Here is a 23,984-nt window from a genome sequence, read left to right as displayed (position 1 = left end):
CGCAAAACCCGCAAGCGCGACGAGGAGGCCCGCCAAGCCCACATGGCCTTTTCCACCATAGCCTGCCTGACAGGGAACTGCCCAGGGATGACTGCTGGGCGGCCGACCCCTGGACGTGCAGCCGCTCCTGCTTGCATGAACCAGCCCGCTGCCCGACCCGCTAGGCGCATGGGTGGTGTTCCATTGCTCCACCTTCTCCCAACCCCTTCAGCAGCACTCTCCGCCTCCTCGCCTGCCCGCAGACCTGGGGACCAGCGGAGCTCTAAGGAACTCTGGGAAAGTTGCCCCTCTCCTCGGGGGCCCGACCGGAAGCTCAGACCAGGCGTGGTGCGCTAGTGACGGCCGCGCCCCCTTTGGAGCGCATTTCTATTGGTAGCGGCGGCTGACCGTCAGCGCGCCCCTTCCGGTTGCCCGTCCCGATTGGCTCCAGAGGCGATCCGTCGGCTCGGGCGGCGGATGCTACACTCGGCTGCTGCGGGGTGGAGCTCGCGGAGGAAGTCGGCGGCTGTCAGAGATCACGGTCCAGCCTGGAGGAGGAGCTGGGTGGTTGGAGACGCTGGGCTGTGGGGCCGGCGGCGGCGGCGGCTGCGGCAGCGTCGGCAGCCCCAGTCCGGAGCGCCAAAGTGCGTGAGGCCGCGGACGTGGCACGGAGTGCGGGCGGGTGTCAGCCGTGCGCGGAACTTACCCTTGTGGGGGTCCTGCGCTGGGGTTCCGGTCTCGGGGTGGGGGGTCAGTGGGTCTGCTGGGAGAGCCCGGCCAAGCCCTGGCTGAACCTGGGTGAAGGGGCGCGGCCCCGGCCGGCAGCGGGCAGGTGGAGGGCGCTGCAGGCTGTGCATCGGGGCGGCTGGGGTTCCGCGTGAGCTCGGGCCAGGCCCTCGACCCCTCACTGCTCCGTGGGGCCCAGAAGGGGTAGCTCGGCGTTTCTCGGCGACTGGAAGAGGTGGCACGGTAGACGTGGCCGCAGCTGTTGGCAAGCCCGGCTTTCGTTTTGTATTCCGATGTTTTGACCTTGGGCGAGTCGTTTTTTGTTGCCTTGTTTGCCCTTGCTTTTTTTGGTAGCCTCCTCCCTCCTTGTCCGAAGATAAGGTTAAGGTGATGTGGGAAGGCCTTGAACTTTTGGGCTACACTGAGCTCTTAAAAAACAAACAAAAAAAAGACTATGGGTGAATGAAGAGATTTGGGTAGGTGTTGACGTTCCTTACCTGACCTTATGGATAGTGGTTGTTTGCCTCTTGATGTTGTCAGCTCCTTTAGAGGGTAAGAGGAGAGTTGCTGCTTTGTGCCTGGGTTGTAAACAAATACCCTTTACATTTGATATTGCACTCTGTGGTTTGCAGAGCACTTTACATTAATTATCTCATCCGCAAACGATCCTGCAGAGCATCGCTCTGGTTTTACAAGTGAGGGAAGTGGGCCTTCTTGAGGATAGTGGTTCTTTCTATTAGTGATTCTTTCTATATTATAAGTGCGGGCAAGAAGATCTTCTGGAAGGAAAGGTGGTAACATCTACAGAGTGTCCTACTGCCTGACACTGCAGAAATAGGCAGAGATAAAATAAAGAGAGATCTCTGGTAAGGGTCAGTGAAAGGAAGCTAGTTTCACTAAAGAGCAGATTCCGTTTGGTTAACTTCCTGAATAATATGCCCAGTCACTGGGGACAGAATAAGTCCTAGTTACCAGCTTTGCCAAAGTTACAGTTTCATTTATCCTGTCACTCTCCACCCACTCCCCAAACTCTCCTCCCCAAAAGTAGGGAATGAGTAAAGGTGCTTTGAAATGTGCAAACCTTAGGACATGCCAAGCAGTGTTCTTATTGCCTGCTCTTGGAGTCAGTGCAAATTGGAACTTAAGGCATCCAGGAACTTCATACTTTTTTTTGCTATTAATCCTCCTCTCCATCCCCATGGTTCTGATTATAAATGACCTTCCTTTGCTTGCTTCATGTCTCCAGTTTCCTTTGATTTTTCAGCAAAATTGAGATACATGGGCTGACAGTCGGATGGAATATTGAAAATGTAGGACAGTTTGCTACTTAATTGGTGTTCCAGATGCAATTCAGCTTCTCCTGTGTTCTTTATAAACGTCTTTTGGCCTGTGTCCCCTCTTTGGATAACAGGAAGATTCAGTATGTGACTTCACACAGTCCCTGTGGTTTTCCTGGAGCACAAGCTTGGTGTAGGGAGAGGATCTGCAAGTAAGCGAAGAGACAGGTGGAGCTTTTCCCGGTTGGACTACCCTTTTCTTTGGGACTTTGTGGTTTGACCTTATTGTCCATTTCACATGGCGTTGTGGTTGGTGTTGTGATTTGTTACCTGGATGTCTTTCCTTTTTTTCATGTTGCATTTCCTGAGCATTCAGCTGTGGCCACTGGAATACTGATTGGTTGACATGTTTTGTGATTTGTGAGTGTGCATAGACACCAAACACTCTCATGAGACTTAGAATTCTAATTTCAGATTTGTTGCCAACATTTGCTCTGCTTACTACATTTCTGTATCCCTTATAGGCTGATTTGTATTTGGAAGCTGAACTTAATTCAGTTTTACTGTTCTGGTTGTGAAATTACTTCTAGAAATTTGTCTATTACCAAAGCATCACAAACCTTACGTCTTCATCTATCATTCACCTGCCTTTTGAAGACCAGTCTGCTATTTCATAATACTTCCTGGAGCTTAACCTAATATTCCATAGATATCTTTAAAACAGGAAAAATAATTAGCATCCCCCTCACTCCAGAAAAGAGCAATTAAAACAACACTGTTTCTCTTTTATTCTTATAATAGAAATATGTTATCTCTTCTGCTCTTTCTTTTTCTCCTAACAGTCCTGTCAGAAAGGCTTCTTGAGACTCTGCCCAACTGCCCTCTGCCCAATTTCTGTTGCTCTCCGGCCTTTACCGACTCTTGCCTAGGTTGGTACAGTGATTTTATGACTTGTCTTCCTGACAACTTGCATGTCTGTTCGTCCTCTGTGAATGACTAGGTAATGACTCTTGTTGAAAACTGGGTGAAACCTTGAATGGCCTACATGATAAAGTGCAGTCTCTTTAGCAGTGTGGTTAAGGACCTGTGTAGTGGTAGCTCCAGATTCTTCCAGATGTGTCTCCCATCATTCTTCATCTTGGAACCTCGTGTTCTGACAAAACCCACCTTTTTGGCCACACCAAAGCTTTGTTATTTCTCCATATTTTTGCATATATTGGTTTTTCTGCCTAACTGAATCCCATTCATTTTTCAAGGCTCAGCTCTTTATAAAGCCTTTTGGAAGTTCTTCAACTCAATGTACTGTTCCAGTTCTTTAACTCTTATTTGCTATTTATTTGTCTGCTTTGGTTTATTACCATGCCATTTCATGGATGCATTTATCTAATATTTACAGTGCCTATGTTTAATAATCTGTGTTTGTTTTGATAGCCACCTTGTGTTCAGGCTTATTCATTTGTGTGTCCTCAGTGTCTAAAATGATTTTTAACAGCAAGGATACTGCAAGAGAAAGCCATCATGGAGTTTATAATTAATCTGGGGCAGAGTAGACACTGAAAAGTGGTTATGGAATCAATTGTCAATAGAGAAAGCCTTTAAATATATACAAATATGTCCTGGACAGTGAATAGTAATTTCTTTTTTTGCCACTTCTTCCTATCCTTGCAAGAAACATACAGTGTGAAACCCTTGCTCACTATAAAGAATGAGTGCTGTCTTTCAGGGTGTGAAATGGACATTTCGGGTTTAGAGATAAACAGGATACGGTGGCTGGCAAGTGGCTGAGTCAGCAGTGAATACCCAGGGAAAGAGCTACAGAGGCAGTTTGTTTTCTTTCTACATGTTTTTAGAGCTAATGCGAACAAAATATTTGGAAGTTTTTCCCATTTTGAGTCTACAGTACTTAGTGGTATTCTCCTTATAGTTACATCTTCATGCTGCGTGCATGCCCTACCTCCCAGATGTTTATGGTGGTTCCACTTTCTCTGGGCTCAATTTTCACATCTATAAAATGGGTGAGAAAGTGAGATTAGGCCTAGGATTTCAGAAATAAATGGCATCCACAGCAAAGAAGAACATGAGAAGGAAAGTGAAATGTACATCCCACACATAGCTGAGCCAAAACTTACCATCATCCAGATTACATCAAGTTACTTCTCACATGGAAATTTTGTTAGAAATTCCCGAAACTGTGATATGATCCAGCTTTGGGCAAGCATTTTTTTTTCTCTTTTTAGAAAGAAAATCTGTGCTACAATCATTGCAGATTCTGCATCCTTGCTGTTTTCTTTGTGGAACATGTCTCATTGATTCTTTTTTGTATTGAAAATATATTTTTATTTTGCTTACCTAGACAATTTCAAAATACAAATCATATATAATATGCAGATATAACAGAAGAATAAATATAAACGAATGTGTATGTAAAATGTCACTGAATTCAGTTTTCTTTCTGAATCCTTAAATCAAGAGGTTTCAGTGGGCTCAATATGTCTTCTGCCTTGCTTGGCCTACTTCCAATCATGCAGAGCACCTATTGTCAGAATTTTCTGGAGCTCAAATGCAGATGCCTTCCCTGTGGACATCTCTCAAGTCAGAAGGAGCATTGTGCAATGGACAGCCTTGGTTGTATTACTATCCTCTCTAAACTACAAGTCAGGATGACGCATGGACTAAACAGCCCAATAAAGTAGCCTCAATAAATGTCATAATGAAATACAAATGCTGGCCTGAAGCCATCAGCCTTTCCTGAGAGAGCTTTACCTGCTTGGACTTCGGGAAGCTGGCCCTTGTACCTGAGTTGGCAGCAGGTGGGTGGATGGATGGCATCCTCCTGAATGCTCAGTGATCGCCTGGCTTCTACGGGGGTGTGCCCAGGCCAGGCACAGTTAGATCACATCAGGGACGTGTGGTTATCCTGGTCGGCTTTTTCTGGGCACCCAACTCCTTGAGTCTCTTCCTCCTTAGGTAAACAGAGGTGGTTCCTTTGCTCCAGACTTAGTTGGGCTGGAACACCCCACCACGAGTTTCAGAGGTCAGGTGGGTAGTTTTCTGTGTCTTCCTCTCTGCTATTGGTGCGCCCAGTCATTGGCATTGCTTCTGTGGTTTCCATTTCAACACCAGGTGGCTGGGAAGTTTGCCTGCAAAGCAGATGATTCACACGTTTTGAAAAGAGGAGAGGGTTACCCTCAAATCAGCAGATAACTTCCTATTGAACATGGGTGTCCAGCACAGTGTGGAAGGCATTAGCAAACACATGCCCTGCCTGCAGGAATCACAAAATACTCGGTCTTTGATGGTGGTATTGCTCAAAGATCTAGAAAACCTAAAAGGCTTCAACTTCCAGATGGAATTTAAATACCATATTTTCATCCTCCCCATCCACCAGATTTACCAATGCTATTGGGGCAGCTCACGTCCCTCCCACAAGCTCCTCATCCCCACCCCTTGTTGAAAAGCACTTCAGATGGCAGGGACAGGAAAAGGGAAGTGTAGCCAGGAGGCTGCTCACACCACACTTGGTCATCTACATCATCCAAGCTCATGAAGGTTTTAAAACAGTTCTTGGTGCTTAGTAAGTGTTAGAGAGAAAGACTAATCATCTCTTGAATAATGAGAGTGAGGAAGGCACAATATTTTGATTACACATTTGTGTGCCTGTCATGAAGCTGCCTCTCTGAGTAGCTGGGTCAGCAGCACCTTCTTCCCTGGCTTACGGAGTCTCTCTTCTACAGAGAAGCAACTTTTTAGGCCATTTTAAGGGAAGTGATTTGAGCCCCTTCGAGTGAAAGCTTGGCTATAAATCAGAATCTTAGGCCAATTTGCTAAAAGCCAGTTTGTTGACTAGGATATCTGATAACCAACTTGCAAAATGCAGTTTACGGGAAGATTTAATTGACCAAATGACCAAATATCATATTTACCAGATTTACCAAACCTTTTAAACATACATTTACAAAAATATTTAATATAGTCAGTAAACACTGGTATTTCCTCTTGTGAGTACATTATTAGCTGTATATACCAAACTTACAAATTCTTTTTAAGAATATATTTTAATGTATTTATTACAAAGATGACATATAGATTCATTTTAATATAGCTAGCTATAATCTAAGAATATAACTCTACATTCAGCTTTTTATATGGAAATTATTCAGCAATGATATTTTGAAAATCCTTTTGAAAGTAATTTCATCTGTATTTTCAACATTTGGCATTTAAGAGGTTTTTTAGATAAATTTTTGAGTAATTTATTAACCGTAGTTCATTAACTTCTGAGGTACTACATAAGATATTGATGGCATTTTTTATTGGTTGGTCTGGTATTAACAGCTTTTGAAGATTTATGTGAACTTTTAAAGACTAGTTTTCATTTTTGGCTTTACGATAGAATTTCATGGAATGTTCATTTTGTAAAAATTAGGCTCAAAGGGTCCTATACTTTTATAGTGACATCATATTTAATATTTTATAACTAGTCAGTAAAATTTTAGTTTCAACAGACCCAGAGCAACCACATCAATCTGGAAGGGTGAGATCTTGGTCACCACCTGAAAGAAGTACACAATAAGGCTAGCACTGCTGCTTCAGTCTTTAGTGAAAAAAGGATCAAAATGCCTAAAGATTGGAAAAATAATTGAAAAATTATTTATTATTTAATATAGTCAGCAAATTGATATTATTCTCTTGTAAGCATATTTATTGGCAGCATACAACCAATTTGCACACTTTTTAACAATCTATTTTAATGTATTTATCATTAAAAATGATCCTTATACATACCATCCAGTGGCAGAAACTTGTCATAAATGTTGAAATGCAGAATTTCAATTATTTGACAAAATTAAGGTTAACATGATTGAGGATAAGAAAATATACACAAAATTAAGAGTGCATTCAAGGAGAGTATACTATATTCATGAATATATCACCTGAAGAATAGGCACACAGTGCATGTTCATCAGACTGGCCACTAGGGGCACTCTTTCTTTCTAAATTGCATATTGGTAGATTGGCCTCCTGCAGCATTATCTGCCGCCCCCATCCCCCCCCCCACCCCCCCCCCCCCCAGTTCCAACCAGTGGCCTGAGAACTGTGTGGCAGATTAAGGGCCCTCTAGGGCTGGCTCAGTGCTCAGCTCTAATGCTCTCTTTGGCTAAAACAGAGGTGGATGAGTGTGAGAATCTAGTCACAAAGGGATTCTTCCTTTGAGAAATCATCCCAGAATCATGATGATATGGCTATTTTCTCTTGGGAAGGAGAGATTTAGTCCTGTGGTTTCTGCTGTGCTACTCACCTTGGTCGGAGGCAATATGCCAGGAGGAACCCCACACACACTACACCCAGCAGCGAGACAGATGTGGAGATGGCCACTGTAAAAGAACAGAACAAAGCTGGAGCCATGCTGAGAATCCTAAGAACTCATTCATTACTACGCACTGGAAAATCCTGTATGTCCTACATTCCTGCAGAGAAATCCAAATGCTTTCCCAATTGGCTCACCATTATTAACATTTCTTGAGGGCCTCATAGCTTGCTCTACTCTACTTCTGGGCAAAAATATGCCCTCTTCCCTGTCGACACTGCCAATGCAACCCATCCCCAGCTGTGTTACCCCACACCCCTGCTCCTGATGCTTTTTCTTGCTGAGTAAAGTGACTGTGAGCAGGGATGGATAGGAGGAAAAGGAGGCGCCTCCAAGCCAAAGCTGGGTGATAGGAGGTAGAGAGGAGGAGGAGAAGGAGGAGGTGGTGGCTAGCCCTTCCAGAAGAGCAAGAGTTCCTTCCTGCCACTAAAACCAAAGTGAAAAGAAAATGTCTCTGTTCTTCAACTTCACAGATTTAAGAGCTGCATGCAGTGCCACTTTCCTTCCAATTCCATCATCTTTTTAGATTTTTTAAAAAAAATTTTAAACTTAATTTGAAAGGCAGAGAGACAGAAACAGAAAGATCTCTCCTCCACTAGTTCACTTCCCAAATGCACCCATGTAGGACACCTGGAAAAAGCTCCTGGCTCTTGACTTCATATCCACTCAGCACCAGCTGTTGTGGCCATTTGGGAAGTGAACCAGTGGATGGAAGATTCTCCCTCTCTCTCTCTCTCTCTCCCCCTCTGTATTTCAATAGTTAAAATAAATCTTAAAAAAATGATTGGGCTCCTACCACCCGTTTGGGAGACCTGGATTCAGTTCCTGGTCCCCTCCACTGGCAATTGCAAGCATTTGGAGACTTGGCCAGTGGAAGGGACTGGATCTCTTTCTCTTTCTCTCTCTAGTAGGTTAATAAAACTTTTAAAAAAAATCCGGTTGAGATAGACATGAATCCCAATCTCCAACAAGCCTTGTGAGTGTCAATATTGCACAGAACGGGCTAGAGAAATATACAGTACACCAGAGTACTAATGATGGCATTACATATCATCTTTATTTTTAAACTTCTTTCTCATTTTTAATGACTAATCAGAAGATCAAAACTATATCAACAAAGCAAGCAACATTTAAGTAACTAAAATCAGCATAGAAAAGTTGCTACTGTAACAGAAAACATGCAAAAGTAAGCAAAGATGTTTTGAGCTCTCAGACTTAATATTAATCATCATTATGACTTTAAAAAAAGAATTTTTTCAGAACTTTTGTACTTTATGGGAAGCTATGTCTTCATGTTCACTAACAGATGTGGCATGCATTTACTGCTAGGAGTGTTTACTGGAAAGGGCAAGTTGATGAAAGCTGTAGTTCTGCTTTCACAATGCTTCCTCCTGGTTCCTGTTAAATGAGAATAAAATTTGCAGGGCTCCCGGGCCAATGACAAAACAAAGCAATTTGAATTCGGTGACAACCTCAGACTCTTAGCCTCTTCCTCACTTATAGCCAAAGCAAATTAAATAATGAGATTCAAACCAAAATCACCAAGATAATGAATGAATACATCACTGGTCAGATTCTCTACCCTTTTGTGTTTCCAAGGCAATATGGACTGCAGAAAAAGGAAAAGAAAATTTGGTGAGATAAAGGGGGGAGGAGAGAAAGTAGAGAGAGAGAGAAGAAAATGTTGATTATGATGCAGCAATAGATACCCCCTCCCCCGACTTCAGTCTATAGTCCAGACTGAGACTAGGACAGAGAAGGCAGGCGAGACTGCCAGTGGTCAGTATTTGGCACGGATGGTGGAAATATCCTCTGAATACATGGAGAGTAGTCATTGCTTAGCAATACTGACAAACTAGGCCAGTCGTGGGGTAGCAATCACTGTGACACAGTGCTGGTGTCCCTGCGGCAAATGAAGGCAGTTTGGATGGAACAGCATTGCATCAATTCATTACTCAGTTGATCAAAGTAAGCCTTTAACGTTCTGTGAATGAAGTAAATTGAAAGGGACTTTTTTTTTTTTATGAGAAATCCGCATTCCATAGCAGCAAAGCACCAAACTAGGTCTAGAGTAGGAAATGAGCAGATGAGTAAGACAAGAGAAAGCTCTGTCAACAGCTGAGCAGGTTGGCTGTGGCAAGTTTATTTCAAATATAGAGAAGTAGAGGAATCCTAATTTTGAAAAACACATGCTTCATTCCTAGTGTACTCAGTGAAGGTGGCAGTGTTGCACGCTCACCTTTTATTTTATAATTAGGAGCCTTGAACAACAGCCTAGGTAGAGACTGGAGAAGAGATATTGGAATAATCCAACAAAGTTACTGTCAAAAAGTACTGTCAAGTGAACCAAGGGATATTTAAGACAATGAAACTATGAATGACATTTCTTAAATGTTTATTAAATTCACTTATCCATTTGCTTACTCATTCCATATTTATTGAATATTTTCTGTTGAATTAAAAAAGAGCAACTTTTAAAAGTAATGATCATTTAAATACCTTATTTGAAAAACAAATTATGATACTAGTGTATCATGGGTTCACTGAAAATCCATTAATTTATTGAGTAACCACTATGGTAAAGCATTATTAATATTTTCCTAGAAAGATAAGCTCAACTGACTGCTAATTCATGCAGAAACAATGACACTCAGGAGCCAGGGAGTATCTCAGCCCATATAAAGTGATGCCTGCACACTGTTGGGTGTTGGGGTAGCTGGGACAGACATATGTGACATATTGTAATGGCACCTTCACTAAGTGCTTTCAGAAAACTAGCATGATTTTAATTTCTACCTTATGAGTAGAAAAAACTTAAATCACATACAATGAAACAGATTTTATTTTCATCTCTTTTCTGACAAGTACTTGGTTCTCTTCACCTATCTTTTTAAATTTTCTGAAGATTTATTTATTCATTTGAAAAGCAGAGAGAGACAGAGAGAGAGAGAGAGAGAGAGAATCTCTTACATCTGCTAGTTCATTCCCCAACTGCCCACAACACCCACCAGTGGGCAAGACTGATGTCAGGAGCTAGGAACTCCAACTGGGACTCCCATGTGGGTGACAGGGACCCAAGTACTTGAGACATCACCCACTTCCTACCAGAGGCATTAGCAGGAAACTGGATCAGAAGTGGAGCAGCTGGGGCATGAACTGGCACTCCCATATGAAATGTTGGCATACCAACCCACGGTGGCATGACACCAGCCCCTATCTTTTTATTTCAGCAGTCTGAAGGAAAAAAAAATCACACATGAAATATTTTGGTTTGTTTTTTTCTTTAGTCCTCTGTATTTTCACAATTCCTTGCATGCAACTATCTTTGCCCATTGTAGTTGTTCAGTTAATGTTTATTACATTTCAGAATTTGGGAGATAGCATTTTTTTTTATTTATTTGAGAAGCAGAGAAAAGGAGACAGACAGAGAAATAAGCTCCCATTTGCTGGTTTACTCCACAAATACCTGCAACAGCCAGGGCTGAGCCATGCTGAAACTGGGAGCTGTGAACTCAGTCCAGGTGGCAGGAACCCCATTACTCGAGCCGTTACTGATGCAGACCCCGAGGGTCGGCACTAGCAGGAAGCCAGAATCAGGAGCTGAAGCTAAATATCAAACCCAGGTACTCCTGTATAGGACAGGGACATTTCAACTGTTAAACTAAACACCTAGCCAGCGCCACGGCTCAATAGGCTAATCCTCCGCCTTGCGGCGCCGGCATACTGGGTTCTAGTCCTGGTTGGGGTGCCAGATTCTGTCCTGGTAGCCCCTCTTCCAGGCCAGCTCTCTGCTGTGGCCAGGGAGTACAGTGGAGGATGGCCCAAGTGCTTGGGCCCTGCACCCGCATGGGAGACCTGGAGAAGCACCTGGCTCCTGCCATAGGATCAGTGTGGTGCGCCGGCTGCAGCGCTCCAGCCGCGGTGGCCATTGGAGGGTGAACCAACGGCAAAGGAAGACCTTTCTCTCTGTCTCTCTCTCACTGTCCACTCTGCCTGTCAAAAAAAAAAAAAAAAGTAAAAATAAAAAACAAAACTAAACACCTGCCCTGGAATAGATTTTGATATTTTAATCCAGTGAAAGTCATCAACTGGAAAAGCAGATTATAGATTGTAACTCATAATCAAATACTGTTTGAAAAATCTATGTAGCCAAAAATGGACATTTTTAAAAAGATTTATGCATTTATTTAAAAGGTAGAGCAACAGAGAGAAGGAGAAATAGAGATCTTCTGTCCACTGGTTCAGTCCCCATGTCCATAACAGCTGGGACCCATCCAGGTTAAAGTCAGGAGCCAGGAACTCACTCCATCCTGGTCTTGGATGTGTTTGCCAGGGGCCCAAGCACTTGAGCCATCCTCTGCTGCTTTGCCAGGTGCATTAGCAGGGATCAGAAGTGGAGCAGCTGAGACTCGAACCAGCATTCCAATATCGAATGCCAGCATCGCAAGTGGTAGCTTAACCCCCTACACCACAACATTGGCCCCTGGCCCCAGAATTTTACGTGTAGGATATCCTACAGATAAGACTGGCACATGGGGATTTTCCAGTCATCATATTTGTAATATAACCAACGAATGTAAACAATGACATATACGAAGAGGAGGCAAGCTAAACAAGCATGGCAAATCCATATTCTGTGGCAGTGAAAAAGAAAGAAGGGGATTTTATGCACTGATGTGGAAGGATCTCCAGGATACCTCATTAAGTGAAAGTGAAGTACAGAACAGTAAAAGTAAAACAAGTGTCCAGCGTCATTTAACCCCTGAGTGCTTGTTTCCAGACTGCCTCTCTGGAAGCATGCCCTAAAATCTGGGAACAGGCGTTGTTTCCTTTCTACAAGATAATTTTTAGTCACAACTGAGAATTTTTTTTTATTATCTTTGTAACTTTATAAATATATATATTTTATCTTTAATTGCTTTTGAAGTCTTCATTGTTAAAGATTTATTTATTTATTTGAAAGGCAGAGTTACATACAAAGAGAAAAATTTTCCATCCACTGGTTCACTCCCCAAATGACTGCAACAGCTGGTTCTGAGCCAGGCCAAAGACAGGAGCCTGCAATTCCATCTGGGTCTCTGTCTACCCATGTGGGTGGCAGGGGCCCAAGTACTTGAGCCATCTTCTGCCACATTCCCAGGCGCATTAACAGAGAAGTGAAGTAGCTGGGGGGGAGGGGGGGCCAGCACCGGACCCTCCATTCCCTTTCTTTCTCCTGTTGCCTTCTCTGCACTTTCTTCTCCTCCCTTCTTCTTTCCTATTCTTACAAACACTTCCCATTTCCTCCTCATAGTCACTTGTCTGTTCCTTTCTTTTTCTCCTAGCCTTAACGTTGCACGTGTCTTCTGTAGGACGAAGTGCTTTATTCTGAGAAAAGTGGAGCTCCCTCTGTAAAGCTTACGGTGCCCCTGTCCTGTGGGAGATGAATGCAGCTGCTGGCAGAAAAATGGCAACAGTGGGCACGGGCAGTTTCCTGGACAAGAGTCCTGCATTGCTGAGCAGAAGTGAACCACGAGGCCCTTTCTGTGGTACAGCAGCTGTCTGGTTTCAACGTCACTAGCATGACAGGTAGCAGCGAGCAGTATGGACATAAGATGTCATGACAGACGAAGCTGTCCATTACCGAGATATCACAGAACGTAGTTGTTCTGATGGAGGCACTTCTGAGGGTGGAGGTCATGCCGGGCGGCAGGCCCAGAGCAGGACTGTTCAGCCTGCTGGCTCTGTGGTCACCCCAATCGTAAGCACGCCAGACAAAGGAGAGTACTTACCAGTGACGTCTCTGGAACTGTACGGATGAGCATCTGCAGAGGAGAGAGAACAGCCGAGTCTGGGCTGCAGTCCTTAAGGTACTAGTTTCTCACGGAGCCCAAGAAATTTGGGATATCTTGGCTCCCATCTTAGAACCTTGGGAGACCCACCAGTAGCATCACCAAAATCATTTCAGCCAAGAACACGCAGGAAACTCACTGAGTTGCTGGGACATCCTTCCGAATTGGGCAAGACCTAAAGCAGGCCCAGAATCCCAAGAGCGTCTCTACCCCACAGACAATGTCTCCAGATGGCAGAATGTGTCCATCACCCTCCCATGGGGGTACAGTTCAGATGGGTGTTCAGAGCTGTGCCATGGGCTCTGCTGGGCAGCTTAATAAGGTTGGCCACATCGCACTGCGGAGGTGGATTTTTCTTTTCCAGTTTTCCCAGCTGGACTAAGCCAGGCAGAAAGTGCGCACCACGGGGAACAGAAACCAGGCAAAGGGGGCTGTGGCAGGTGCAGAAGGCAGCAAGGCCGCTAGGTCAGTGCTGACTCTGGACTGAACGGTGCAAGATCCCTACCCAAATCTCAGAAGCAGGATGTGGGGAACCGGCCTGTCGCCATGCAAAGCTAGTGCTAACCTGTTGTCTCGTGGGAGGTGGAGGGCGTGGGTTCCAAGGTCTTTGTTGTTGTCTGAGATGGGGCTTGGGAGGACTCATGACTGCCTACCCCCGTGGTTCCTGTGGAAGGTGACGTGGATGGCATCAGCTGGGAGCCTGGTACAATAGCTGTCCCTGTGGCCACTGTGGTGTCTGACTCTGGAGAGAATGTGGCTGGGCCTGCAGGAGATTTCAAGATGGTGAGAACACAAGTATTTAGACTGGAGTCCTCTGAGTTCCAGCAGATGGGGAGTCTCAGGACACACTCCAGGGAGCCCACCCCCCAGCCCTGCCCCAGCATGATGCCCCCCTTCAGTGGTGACACATCCATGGCGATGGGGCTTATCAGTTACTTTTCATGGTGCATATATAGGAAGAACCCTAAAGAGCTGCATATTCAAGCTTGCTGCCTAGAGGAGACATTCACATGCTCAAAGACGTAGCTCAACAACACAAGGGAGGCTGGCGTTGTGACGTAGCATGTAAGCGTGTAAAGCCGCCATCTGCATCCCACATGAGTTCCAGGTCCCAGATGCTCCACTTCCGATCCAGCTCCCTGCTAACATGCCTGGGGAAACAGAAGAAGGTGGCCCAAGTGCTTGGGCTGCTGCACCCATGTGGGAGACCCAGATGCAGCTCCTGGCTCCTGGCTTTGGCCTGGCCCAGCCCTGTCCCTTGTGGCCATTTGGGGAATGAGCCAGTGGATGGACTTGTGTTTGCCAAAAAACTAAGATTCTGGTTTTCTTTTTTACATGTTGGCAAACACTTTTTGAAATATGGGGAAGCCTGAGATTTGGCTTGTCTGAACTCAGTGGTGTGTATTTGAGGGATATATCCTGATTTAGCTTCGGTCTCAGGGAGGGAGACTGCCTTGCCCCTTCTTGGCGGATGGCTGCCCCTACACTGTTAAGTAAGGTGTGGCATAGCTGTTTCCTATCTTGTCTCCATGGCAACTGGGTCTTCTGACAGATACAGAACTTAGAAAATACAGCCTTAGAGCAAAGCACCTGGTGAGGCCAAGCATCACAATGCTCTTGACACGCGATTGAAGCCTGTGTCCCCATCCTCTCCCAGCCACCTACGTGGTGAGAGGTCCCCTACAATTAACCCTTCGTTACGGCCTCACATGCCCCTCACCTTACTCTAGCTGTCAGCACTCCAGGGTCCCCCACATCTAGAGTCCCCCCCAGACCAAGCATTCACATCCAAGCATACGCTCACATCAGTCTGTATCAAATGTTGCTCTCTCACAGCCGAGCTTCCAGCTGCACAGTTTGGTCTCAGCAAAGGACATCTGACCAAGTGATTGGGACACAGATGCAAGGCTAGGAGTGGTGACTTGGTGATTATCTGATTTATTGGGCAAATCAAAAGTGACTCTGTTTGCTCCCAATTATAAAACATTCGGGTTCCCTGAGCCCAGGTTTCTCCTCCCAGAGTGTAACCCACTGGACATCTGGGCATCTATTCAGGCCCATCCACATTGCTTCTGTGAGAAATAAAGAAGTTGATGCGAACATGCTAATGATCCTGCTGTTTGCTATGCCACATATAAATGAGCCACACTGTCTCTTCTCCAGGAGTATTATGTTTTCTGCCAACACCCATAAAACTGTGGCAGGCTAACGTGGTACAAATGAGATCACATCTCAGGCTGTTTCCAGTTCGTGATAAGGATAAGTGTCTACAACTAAGCATAATTTGATATATTAACAGTGAGTTTTAAACCACTATTCATTGTGCACATATGAAATCTAGACATCAAGCAACTCTGATTTTAAAAAGAAAATTAGAGCCACTATAAATTCTGACTCCTGTCCTCAACAGAGAGTCTGTTCTGTTACCTACGTTGGCAGCAGAAAAGCAGCTGGGTCCTTGAATGTTCAGAATTCGGGGGTGGGGAGCTGGGTGGTAGTAGGGAATGGGAATCTTTAAAAAGTTTCCTGTGTTCCTACCTTTTCCAGAAGGGGAGGGGCTCTCTGGCTGTGGGGTCACCCTTGCCGTCACTACAGTGGAGGGTGGCACTGGCCTTTGGTGAGTCAGGGAGGGGTCTCCTGGAGAGAGGATAACCACATGGCATTTACGATCCTGAGGGTGGAACTTGGGGGTGGCTTCAGAACTGGATATACATTTTAAAAACACGTAAATATACAATGGAGATATCTAACTTCCTAAGTCGGATTCAAAGTTCAGGAAATAAACAGCAGTGTTTTCCAATCCAAATGCAAAGACAGATAGCAAACTTTATTTATTTTTTTAAGATTTATTTTATTTGTTTGAAAGGCAGAGTTAGACACAGAGAGGGAGAGGAAAACAGAGAGAGGTCTTCCATGTACTGGTTCACTCCCCAAATGGCCACAATGGCCAGAGCTGGGCCAGATCAAAGCCTGAAGCCAGGAGCTGTCTCTGAGTCTCCCATGTGGGTGGAGGGACCCATTGGCCATCTTCCACTGCCTCCACAGGCACATTAGCAGGGAGCTGGCTCAGAAGTAGAACAGCCGGGACTTGAACTGACACCCATATGGCAGGTCAGCATTACAGGTAGCAGCTTTAACCCATTATGCCACAACACCCCAGCAAACTTTATTTGTAGCATTTCCAAAAAAAAAAAAAAAAAAAAAAAAAAAAAACTACACAACTAAGGCATCAAATTTATTTTTGGCTGGAACAGTATTAATGATATTAACTCAGTTTTACAATATTGGATTTTCATGGGACAGTAAACAATTACTCAATAGATTCTGTTTGTTTAGAATGAAAAATCAGGGGCCAGGGCATAGCAGGTAAAGCCACTACCTGTGATGGCGATATCCCATATGGGCTCCAGTGCAAGTCCCTGCTGCTCCACTTCTGATGTAGCTCCCTGCTGAGGTACCTAAGAAAGCAGCGGAGGATGGCCCAAGTGCTTGGGCCCCTACACCTGCATGGGAGACCAGGAAGAAGCACCTGGCTCCTGGCTTTGGATTGGTGCAGCTCCAGCCGTAGCAGCCATTGGGGGAGTGAACCAACGGAAGGAAGACCTTTCTCTTTGTCTCTCTCTCACTGTCTATAACTCTACCTGTCAAATAAAAAAAAAAAATCATTCAAAGCACAAGAGGCTGGGAAAAACAATGATTGAAGGGAGTTGGTGGTAAAAAAAAAAAAAAAATGGAGGAAGCTCTGAACTAGGTGAAACCTAACTGGACTACAAGGTGTCTTCTTCCCTTCGCATCTGCCTGGTTCAGAGCCTACAGCTCCACTCCTTAATAGATTCATTCACCCAAATGACACAGAGCTTTACGGAAATGTAACTTTCCTTACAGTGGAAAGGCCCTTATTTTTGTCCTTGAATTACAGGTTCCAGTGGGTCCCAGGACAGGACAGAGTCAGAGATCCGCTCGGGGTTCCCACAGTTACCCAGCCTCACCTGGCTCCTCTATTCAGTTCTACCCAGTGCCACAGGGAGCTTGATTCCTCAGCTGGATGATTCCTCGATATGAGTGGAAGGGCTTCCTGCTTCCCTTCCCTGTGACTTCTGTTCTGAAGAGAAGGATGGGGGAGAAGGGCTATCTACCACTACACATCCCATGAGAAAGTGTGGCTCTTTGAGGGATCCTCCAGCAGAGTGAGTTCGCTATGGGACAGTCCCCTCCCAGCCCCTGCCCCATACAGGAGTTCAGAATGCTCGCCAATGTTATACAAATTTGAGAAAGCATCTAGCTCACTGCTAGACAGAGCCAAGACTCATTAAGTCAGGGCATGGGTCAATCTTTACTTTTCTAGAGGTGGGAAGGGAGGAGTAGAAGTGGAGCTTAGTATTCATGGAAATAGCACCTAGTGGCTTCCACCTCAACAGCATTTGGCTTCTTTTAGCATGTCTGTCCAGTTGTAGACTGTTTTTAGGGGAAAACTTGAGAACTGTAAGATACCATACACAGTGACTAAGCTAAGGGAAACATTGCTGCACAGGTCTGTTCCAGTCCTTGGGATTGAGCAGTAATGGGAAAAACAGCAATAGTTTCCCTGCAGTCTCCTTCCTTGGGAAAAAAACAAACAAACAAACAAACAAACACTAAACTCCCTGGAAAGCAAGTGTGCTTGTAAGCACGTATCCTTTCTGTAACCCAAATCCTTGCTACCATAAATCTCAAAGCAAGCATTCACAGTAGTGTCAGTTCATATGTACCACTGAATCCTCATACAACCTGCAGTGTGAACATGGGGTTCATTTCCTAGAAGACCATCCAGAGCTCCAAGAGATTAAGGGCCTTCCCTGAGACCTCACAGGTACGAAATGGCAGAGCCAATTGTGAACCCAGAATTGTGTGACCCAAACACCCATGTGTCTACAACTGAAGAAGGTGTTTTTCAGTGTCCCATTGGTGTTTAGCCTCCGACTTCAACACAGAGAAGTGTGTTGGCCCTGAGATGGACTCATCTGGCCCCATACTGCATCTCTGCTCTTTGTGTGGCCTTAGCGGGGTGAAGAAGGACAAGAGTAGGAACTGGATACTTACTGATGCACTTGAGATTGGGAGTTGTCCAGTAGGCAATGTTTGTGGTTTTGTTAAACACACACTCCGTCAGGCTGGATGTCCCGGCTTTACGCTTGAAACCTGAGTTACAAACATACCGCTCCCTGGAGCTCAAGTTGTAACTCTTGACCCGGATGGCTGCATGTTCAACAGATGTGGGCGTGGGGCATGTGACACCTATAGAAGTGCAGATGAGAAGGAACAGATAAAAAGATTTCAGCTTGCCAAGAGCAGATCTCCAGGTACAGCCAACAGTCAATAATAGTATAACCAAGGTCAAGGCTTATCCAAGGGGCCCCTCAGGGTAGACCCCAGGATCCAAGCATGTAGGAGATGTTCTGGAAGGGTATCTCACTGTCTAGAGACCTTCCAGGAGCCACCCTGCATAGCTACAGACAAGAGAGTCACCAGTGACGTCCCCTCCCTGTCACCCTCCAGTTCCCATCCATCCCCAAATCCTCAGGGTCGCCCCAAGCATCCAGCTCTCTCCACTCTGCACTAAGCCTCCGGGCCCTCCTGCTGAGCAAGAAGAGCTTCCAGACCAGTCTCCCGGGAGACTTCAATCCGTGTGCACCAGGCAGCCAGCATGACCTGTCATGCATATTTGATACCATCACTTTCCCTGGCTTTCCCCTGCTCGTATTTGTAGGATAAAGACTGACATCCCTAAGAAGTCTCGGAGAGTCTGCCTGATTTGGCCCCATCTACCTCTCCAGCTCTCTTCCTCCTGGCCACTCTGGTCTGGGTTTCCCCTGTGCTACTCACTATCCGTCCACCCTACACCCCTACACAACCCACAGCCACCCTCCTGGCTGGTTACTATCGCCAACCCTCCTTCCCAGCTTATGGCACGAGCATTTCCCTTAGTTCTTAAAAGGAGAGGTGGCAACCAACATTTCAAACCAAGGTTGTTGGCCCATGCTTGTTTAAGATGAGGTTCTATCTGATGCCAGAAAACTCCACTGTAGCTGATGTTAAAAAGCAGTTTTTCTTTAGCCACTACAAATAACTGTTATGATTTTTACTATTTTTCTCATTGATGTAACACATGTTAGGTCTTCTCACATGTAGATGAGATGAGCAGGAATTGGTATTTGAGGCCAAGCACCACCCCGGGTATGGAAGGGGCTACCAGTAGGTTGTGTTGGAGGGAGATTCCTGTGCAGTGAGTTTTTGGTGCTTGGAAAACATGTATAAATGCTGAGTCATTCACCAGCTGAGATGCTGGCCAGAGGCCACCACTTGGCTTAACCAAATCAGTTGAAAAACATAAAAATCCATGGGCTGCCTATAGCTGCCCGAGAACCTGGATATTTGGTTCCAGATTGGAAAACCGCCAAAAATAATCTCTGCTGAGCAAGCCGCTGGTGCCATAGCAGGTGGGAAGGGTGGGACTCAGACGAAAGAACTGAGCTAAAAGCATTTTTCTGTTCATGTGGGGAGACCACAGAAGAGGCCAAACACAGTGGCTGCACCGGCCAGGAAAGGACTCCTAGTGGCCTCTATGCAAATAGTGGCCCATGGGCCAACCCTGCCTGCTAACCTATTTTTGTAAATCAAGTTTTACTGGCGCATGGCCTCATTCATTCATTTAAGTCGTGTTGATGCCAGCTTTCACACTGCAGTGGCAGAGCAGATGTGGTGAACTGATTTTAAATCTAAAATAAAATATTTATTCATTGCCCAGTCCTTTCTAGAAAAAGTGCTCATTTATGTTCTAGATAGCCTTTAAACAAATCATTGCCTTTGTAGGTAAAAGCAATTGCATAGTCAATCAGCACAGTGTACAGGAGACCGAGAGTGATACAGCCCACATAAAAATGAAAACCTTTCTGCATATCAAAATCCAACCTAAGTTAAAGACAAATGACCAAATGACAAAAAAAATTACATCTCATAGTGTACTTCCATAAGGCTAATTCTTCTCATATGTTAAGAGCTCTTAAAAATCAGTATAAAGTCCACTAATCCCATAGGAAAGCATAAAAAGATATAAACAGGACATTCACAGCAGATAGCAGCCCTTATAAATATATAAAAATCTGTTCAACCTCATTCATAATCAAAGAAATGTGGGGGCCAGTGCTGAGTTGTAGTGGGTAAAGCTGTGGAGCTGACATCCCATATGGATGCTGAGTCAAGTCCCAGGTGCTCCATTTCTAATCCAGCTCCCTGCCAATCTGCCTGGGAAAGCACCAGAAGATGGTCCAAGTGCTTAGGCACCTGTACCCATGTGGAAGACCTGGAAGAAGCTCCTGTCTTCTGGCTTCAGCCTGTCCCAGCTCTGGGCATTGTGGCCATTTGGGGAGTGAATTAGCAGGTGGAAGATTTTTCTCCCTCAGTCTCTCTGGAACTCTGCCTTTCATAAAAAAAACTATTTTAAAAAAATGAAGGAAATGTAAAATAAAAACTATATGAGATATCACTTATCAGCTGTCAAAAGAGCTAAAAGTTCAGTCATATACTATGCTGGTCATCTATTATGTTCATAAGGCTTGCACAACCCTACTGAGGCCATATCTTCAATCTCTTTATAGAGATTACAGATGCACCTGCTTTCTGACCTGACAGTTCTACTTCTATGACTCTGTCATACAGATTTATCTGCATACTTGTGAAACATTGTTATGACACACCCTGTAAACTAGCAAGTCTATTTATAAGAATCTAATTTACAGATACGCTGGCACATTTGTGAAGTGAGTATGTACAAAGTTATTCATTATCGTATCCAGTATCTGTAAATAACCTTGTATGTAGTCAGGAGGTGACTCATCAAGCAGATTACAGTACAAACACACAATGATGTACCACCTAGCTTTGCCAAACACACTAAGAAAACCCTTTGAGCATTGAAGTGGAGAGACCACCAATACACAGTTAAGCTTAAAAGAAAAGCAGAATGCCGTGTACTGTATGCTACTAGCAGAGAATAAAGGAGAAATAAAACCTATACATAAGTTTTTTTTTTTTTGGTCTGTACATAAAGTCTCTGAAAGGATACACAAGAAACTCAGCAATAGGGCCAAGGCAGCTGAGAAAGAAAGATAAATGGAGGCCTTTTTACCTTTGAATTTTTCAATGGTACAAACACTTTGCCTATTGAAAATGCATTTGGGAGTTTTTGTAATGCCCTGTTTCTTTTCATTTTTGTCAATTTACATATTTTATTTACTCAAAAAGAAGAGAGACAGATAGAATTTCCATTGCTTGTTCACTCTCCAAATATCCACAACAGTGGGCGCTGGGCAAGGCCAACACCAGAATCTTGGAACTGAATCTGAGCACCCAAATGGGTGGCATGGACTCAACTACTTGAGTCATCACTGGTGCCTCCCAGGTGCACCTTAGCAGGCAGCTGGAGTCAGGACCCAAACCCAGGCACTCTAAGATGGGGTACGGGCACCCTAAGCAGTGTTTTAACCACCATACCAATGCCCTCCCTGTAAACTCTGCTTCTTCATCTGATTTGTACCTGTGTATTTATTATCCTTTTTTATCCATGACATTCATTATGGCGTAAAAATCAAAATGTTTACCAGTGTCCCTTTCAGACTGACCAGACAGAATAGATGTTGGTGCTAATTTGGACCAGGCTGGGTGACCACCAGCTACAAATGAGAGGAAGGACCATACTGAAGAGGAAGGGCTGTGGTTCAGCCATCTGTATGTTAAGACGGTTCTAAGTATTCTAACTACTTCATAATAATAATAATAATAATAATAATAATAAAAGCTAGAGTGGATTTTAGGGTATCTTCCCACAGGAGATCAGAAACCTTGGTTAGGCCTAGGGCAACACAGGAATAAATTATGCTAACAGTGGGTGTTTATTGTCAAATAAACGTGAGAAATGCAGAAGATCCTTGAATTAGGAGTTCTTGCCTTTTTCTGAGCCAGTTACAGCTGTTCAGATAAAAAAAAAAAAAAAAAAAAAAAAAAAAAAACAGGCCAAAAAAGTGTGCAGGGCCATTGGGTAGGATCTGGTCATGCTCCAGAACATAACCCACAAGTCACTTGCAGACAGCTGGAGACAGGATGGAATGCACACAGCGTGAAAAGTAAGATCAGTTTTATCAGGAAGAATGTTGCCCAAAGTAGCCAGAGCCGGAACAACTGAAGTTTTCTTTGACCCATAAAACTGGGTTAAAAATGACTCCTCCTTCTAATTAGAAATTGAAAGATTTCAACAAGCTTTTCACCCCAAGATTTTCTCCGATACGACACTGAATGGTTAAACCAGTGTCCTGGTGTCCCACCTGAGCATTTTCATTGGTTTCATTCCTGGGGCACCTCTGTCTAAGACACTCAGTGTAGCTGCAAGTAGACCATTGGTTTAGCAGCTGGATTATCTGCAGGTAAACTGCTGGTGTAGCGGCCAGTGAGCATGACGCCGGTGTCAGCTGGGCAGCAGACCCTGGCTCTCAGCTTTCCTGGCTGAGTCTGGAATGTGCTAGAAACCAGGCCATCCTCATCTGGAAATTTGAGCCTGTAATGACCTGAGAGACCCGTGAACACACGACTCCCAAATGGAGGAGGTGAGCTGGCTACGTTTCCAGATTAAAAGGTGTGCAGGGACCTGGAAGGGGATGCATCATGGGAAATCCAGTGATCATTCACTGCTCGGCCTGCCTTGGTGAAGATTCCAGAGCCCAGGAATGGGGATCTCCATCTGTCCTGGGAAGTGTCCTCTCTCTCTCTCCGCTGTGTGTGTTGGGGTTGCTGATTTCTTCTGCATACTTCCCATAAACCAGATTGTTGGATTTACCCAAACTACCCCGTGCCTGATTTCCAGCCATCTGAACCCTCTCTTGGTTGTGCAACATCTGGAGTCCGTGTTGGCTGGCCATGGAGCCTCCCCAGCAGCTTCCTTTCTCCCTTCTCATCTGCTTCCTCTGTTTGCCCCTTCTCAGTCAGAAAGCCTGAACCTCTGCCTCATTGTGGCCCAACTTCTCCTCCCTGGAGCAATCTCTGGATTCGAACATTCCCCAGCTGCTGGCTTAGGTCTGGATGCCCAAGGACAAACTCCACAATCACTGGGATATTTATTCACCTGACTGCTGGGTTTTCGCTTGTGCCTTATACCATGACCCCCATCGGGTCGCTGGTCAGAATCAGCATGAGCCACACGTGACTTCAGGACTTGGCTGGAACAACCTGAAAGGTGCCTGGCAGCCTTCCAACAGGCCAGCCACCCAAGGGTTAGCTGTCAAATTTCCCCCTCTGATTTCAAATGTCCTCACTTGCTCTCTTTCAGCTCTGTGGATGGGGAGAGGGTTGGAGGGGGGGATTTGGCATGCCTCACCCCTGAACCCACCTAAACCACAACAGCTCAGTGGGTCGCTCACTGTAGGTTTTACCTTGATTTACCTGGTCTCGGGAGAGAAAATGCATTGTTTCACTTTCGTTTTTGTTTGTAAAGATTTATTTATTTATCTGAAAGTCAGAGTAGAGTTACAGACAGAGGGAGAGACAGAGGTAGAGAGATCTTCCATCCATTGGTTCACTCTCCAGATGGCTGTAATGGCTAGGCCTAGGCCAAGTTGAAGCCAGGATCCAGGAGCTTCATCTGGGTTTCCCACGCAGGTGCAGGGACCCAAAGACTTGAGCCATCTTCTACTGCTTTCCCAGGCCATAGCAGAGGGCTGGATCAGAAAAGGAGCAGCCAGGACTCGAACCGGGCCCATATGGGATGCTGGATCTGCA

General features: G+C 45.0%; 1 protein-coding gene and 1 long non-coding RNA gene across 3 annotated transcripts in view; one reads left to right on the top strand and one right to left on the bottom strand.

The window, feature by feature from the left end:
• Nucleotides 1–396: 396 nt before the first annotated feature.
• Nucleotides 397–15,281, top strand: LOC127487866 (uncharacterized). The gene is made up of 2 exons (XR_011381587.1): nucleotides 397–623; nucleotides 12,675–15,281. It is a non-coding gene; the product is annotated as an uncharacterized lncRNA (long non-coding RNA).
• IL15RA (interleukin 15 receptor subunit alpha) overlaps nucleotides 4,296–23,984 on the bottom strand; it is a 46,653-nt gene continuing 26,964 nt past the window's right edge. Inside the window, exons 2-7 of one of the 2 annotated variants that reach the window (XM_070055788.1) lie at nucleotides 18,261–18,455; nucleotides 15,720–15,818; nucleotides 13,747–13,944; nucleotides 13,122–13,154; nucleotides 7,282–7,357; nucleotides 4,296–5,122 (exon numbers count right to left, since the gene is read on the bottom strand). In XM_070055788.1, coding sequence (XP_069911889.1) covers nucleotides 5,011–5,122; nucleotides 7,282–7,357; nucleotides 13,122–13,154; nucleotides 13,747–13,944; nucleotides 15,720–15,818; nucleotides 18,261–18,455 — 713 coding nt within the window. In that variant the 3' untranslated portion in view covers nucleotides 4,296–5,010. The remainder of the gene's footprint in view (nucleotides 5,123–7,281; nucleotides 7,358–13,121; nucleotides 13,155–13,746; nucleotides 13,945–15,719; nucleotides 15,819–18,260; nucleotides 18,456–23,984) is intronic. The other variant, XM_070055789.1, reaches the window with a different exon arrangement.

This window comes from Oryctolagus cuniculus, chromosome 13, assembly GCF_964237555.1.
Source record: "Oryctolagus cuniculus chromosome 13, mOryCun1.1, whole genome shotgun sequence".
Taxonomy (NCBI): domain Eukaryota; kingdom Metazoa; phylum Chordata; class Mammalia; order Lagomorpha; family Leporidae; genus Oryctolagus; species Oryctolagus cuniculus.
This window is presented reverse-complemented; position numbering and strand designations above follow the sequence as displayed.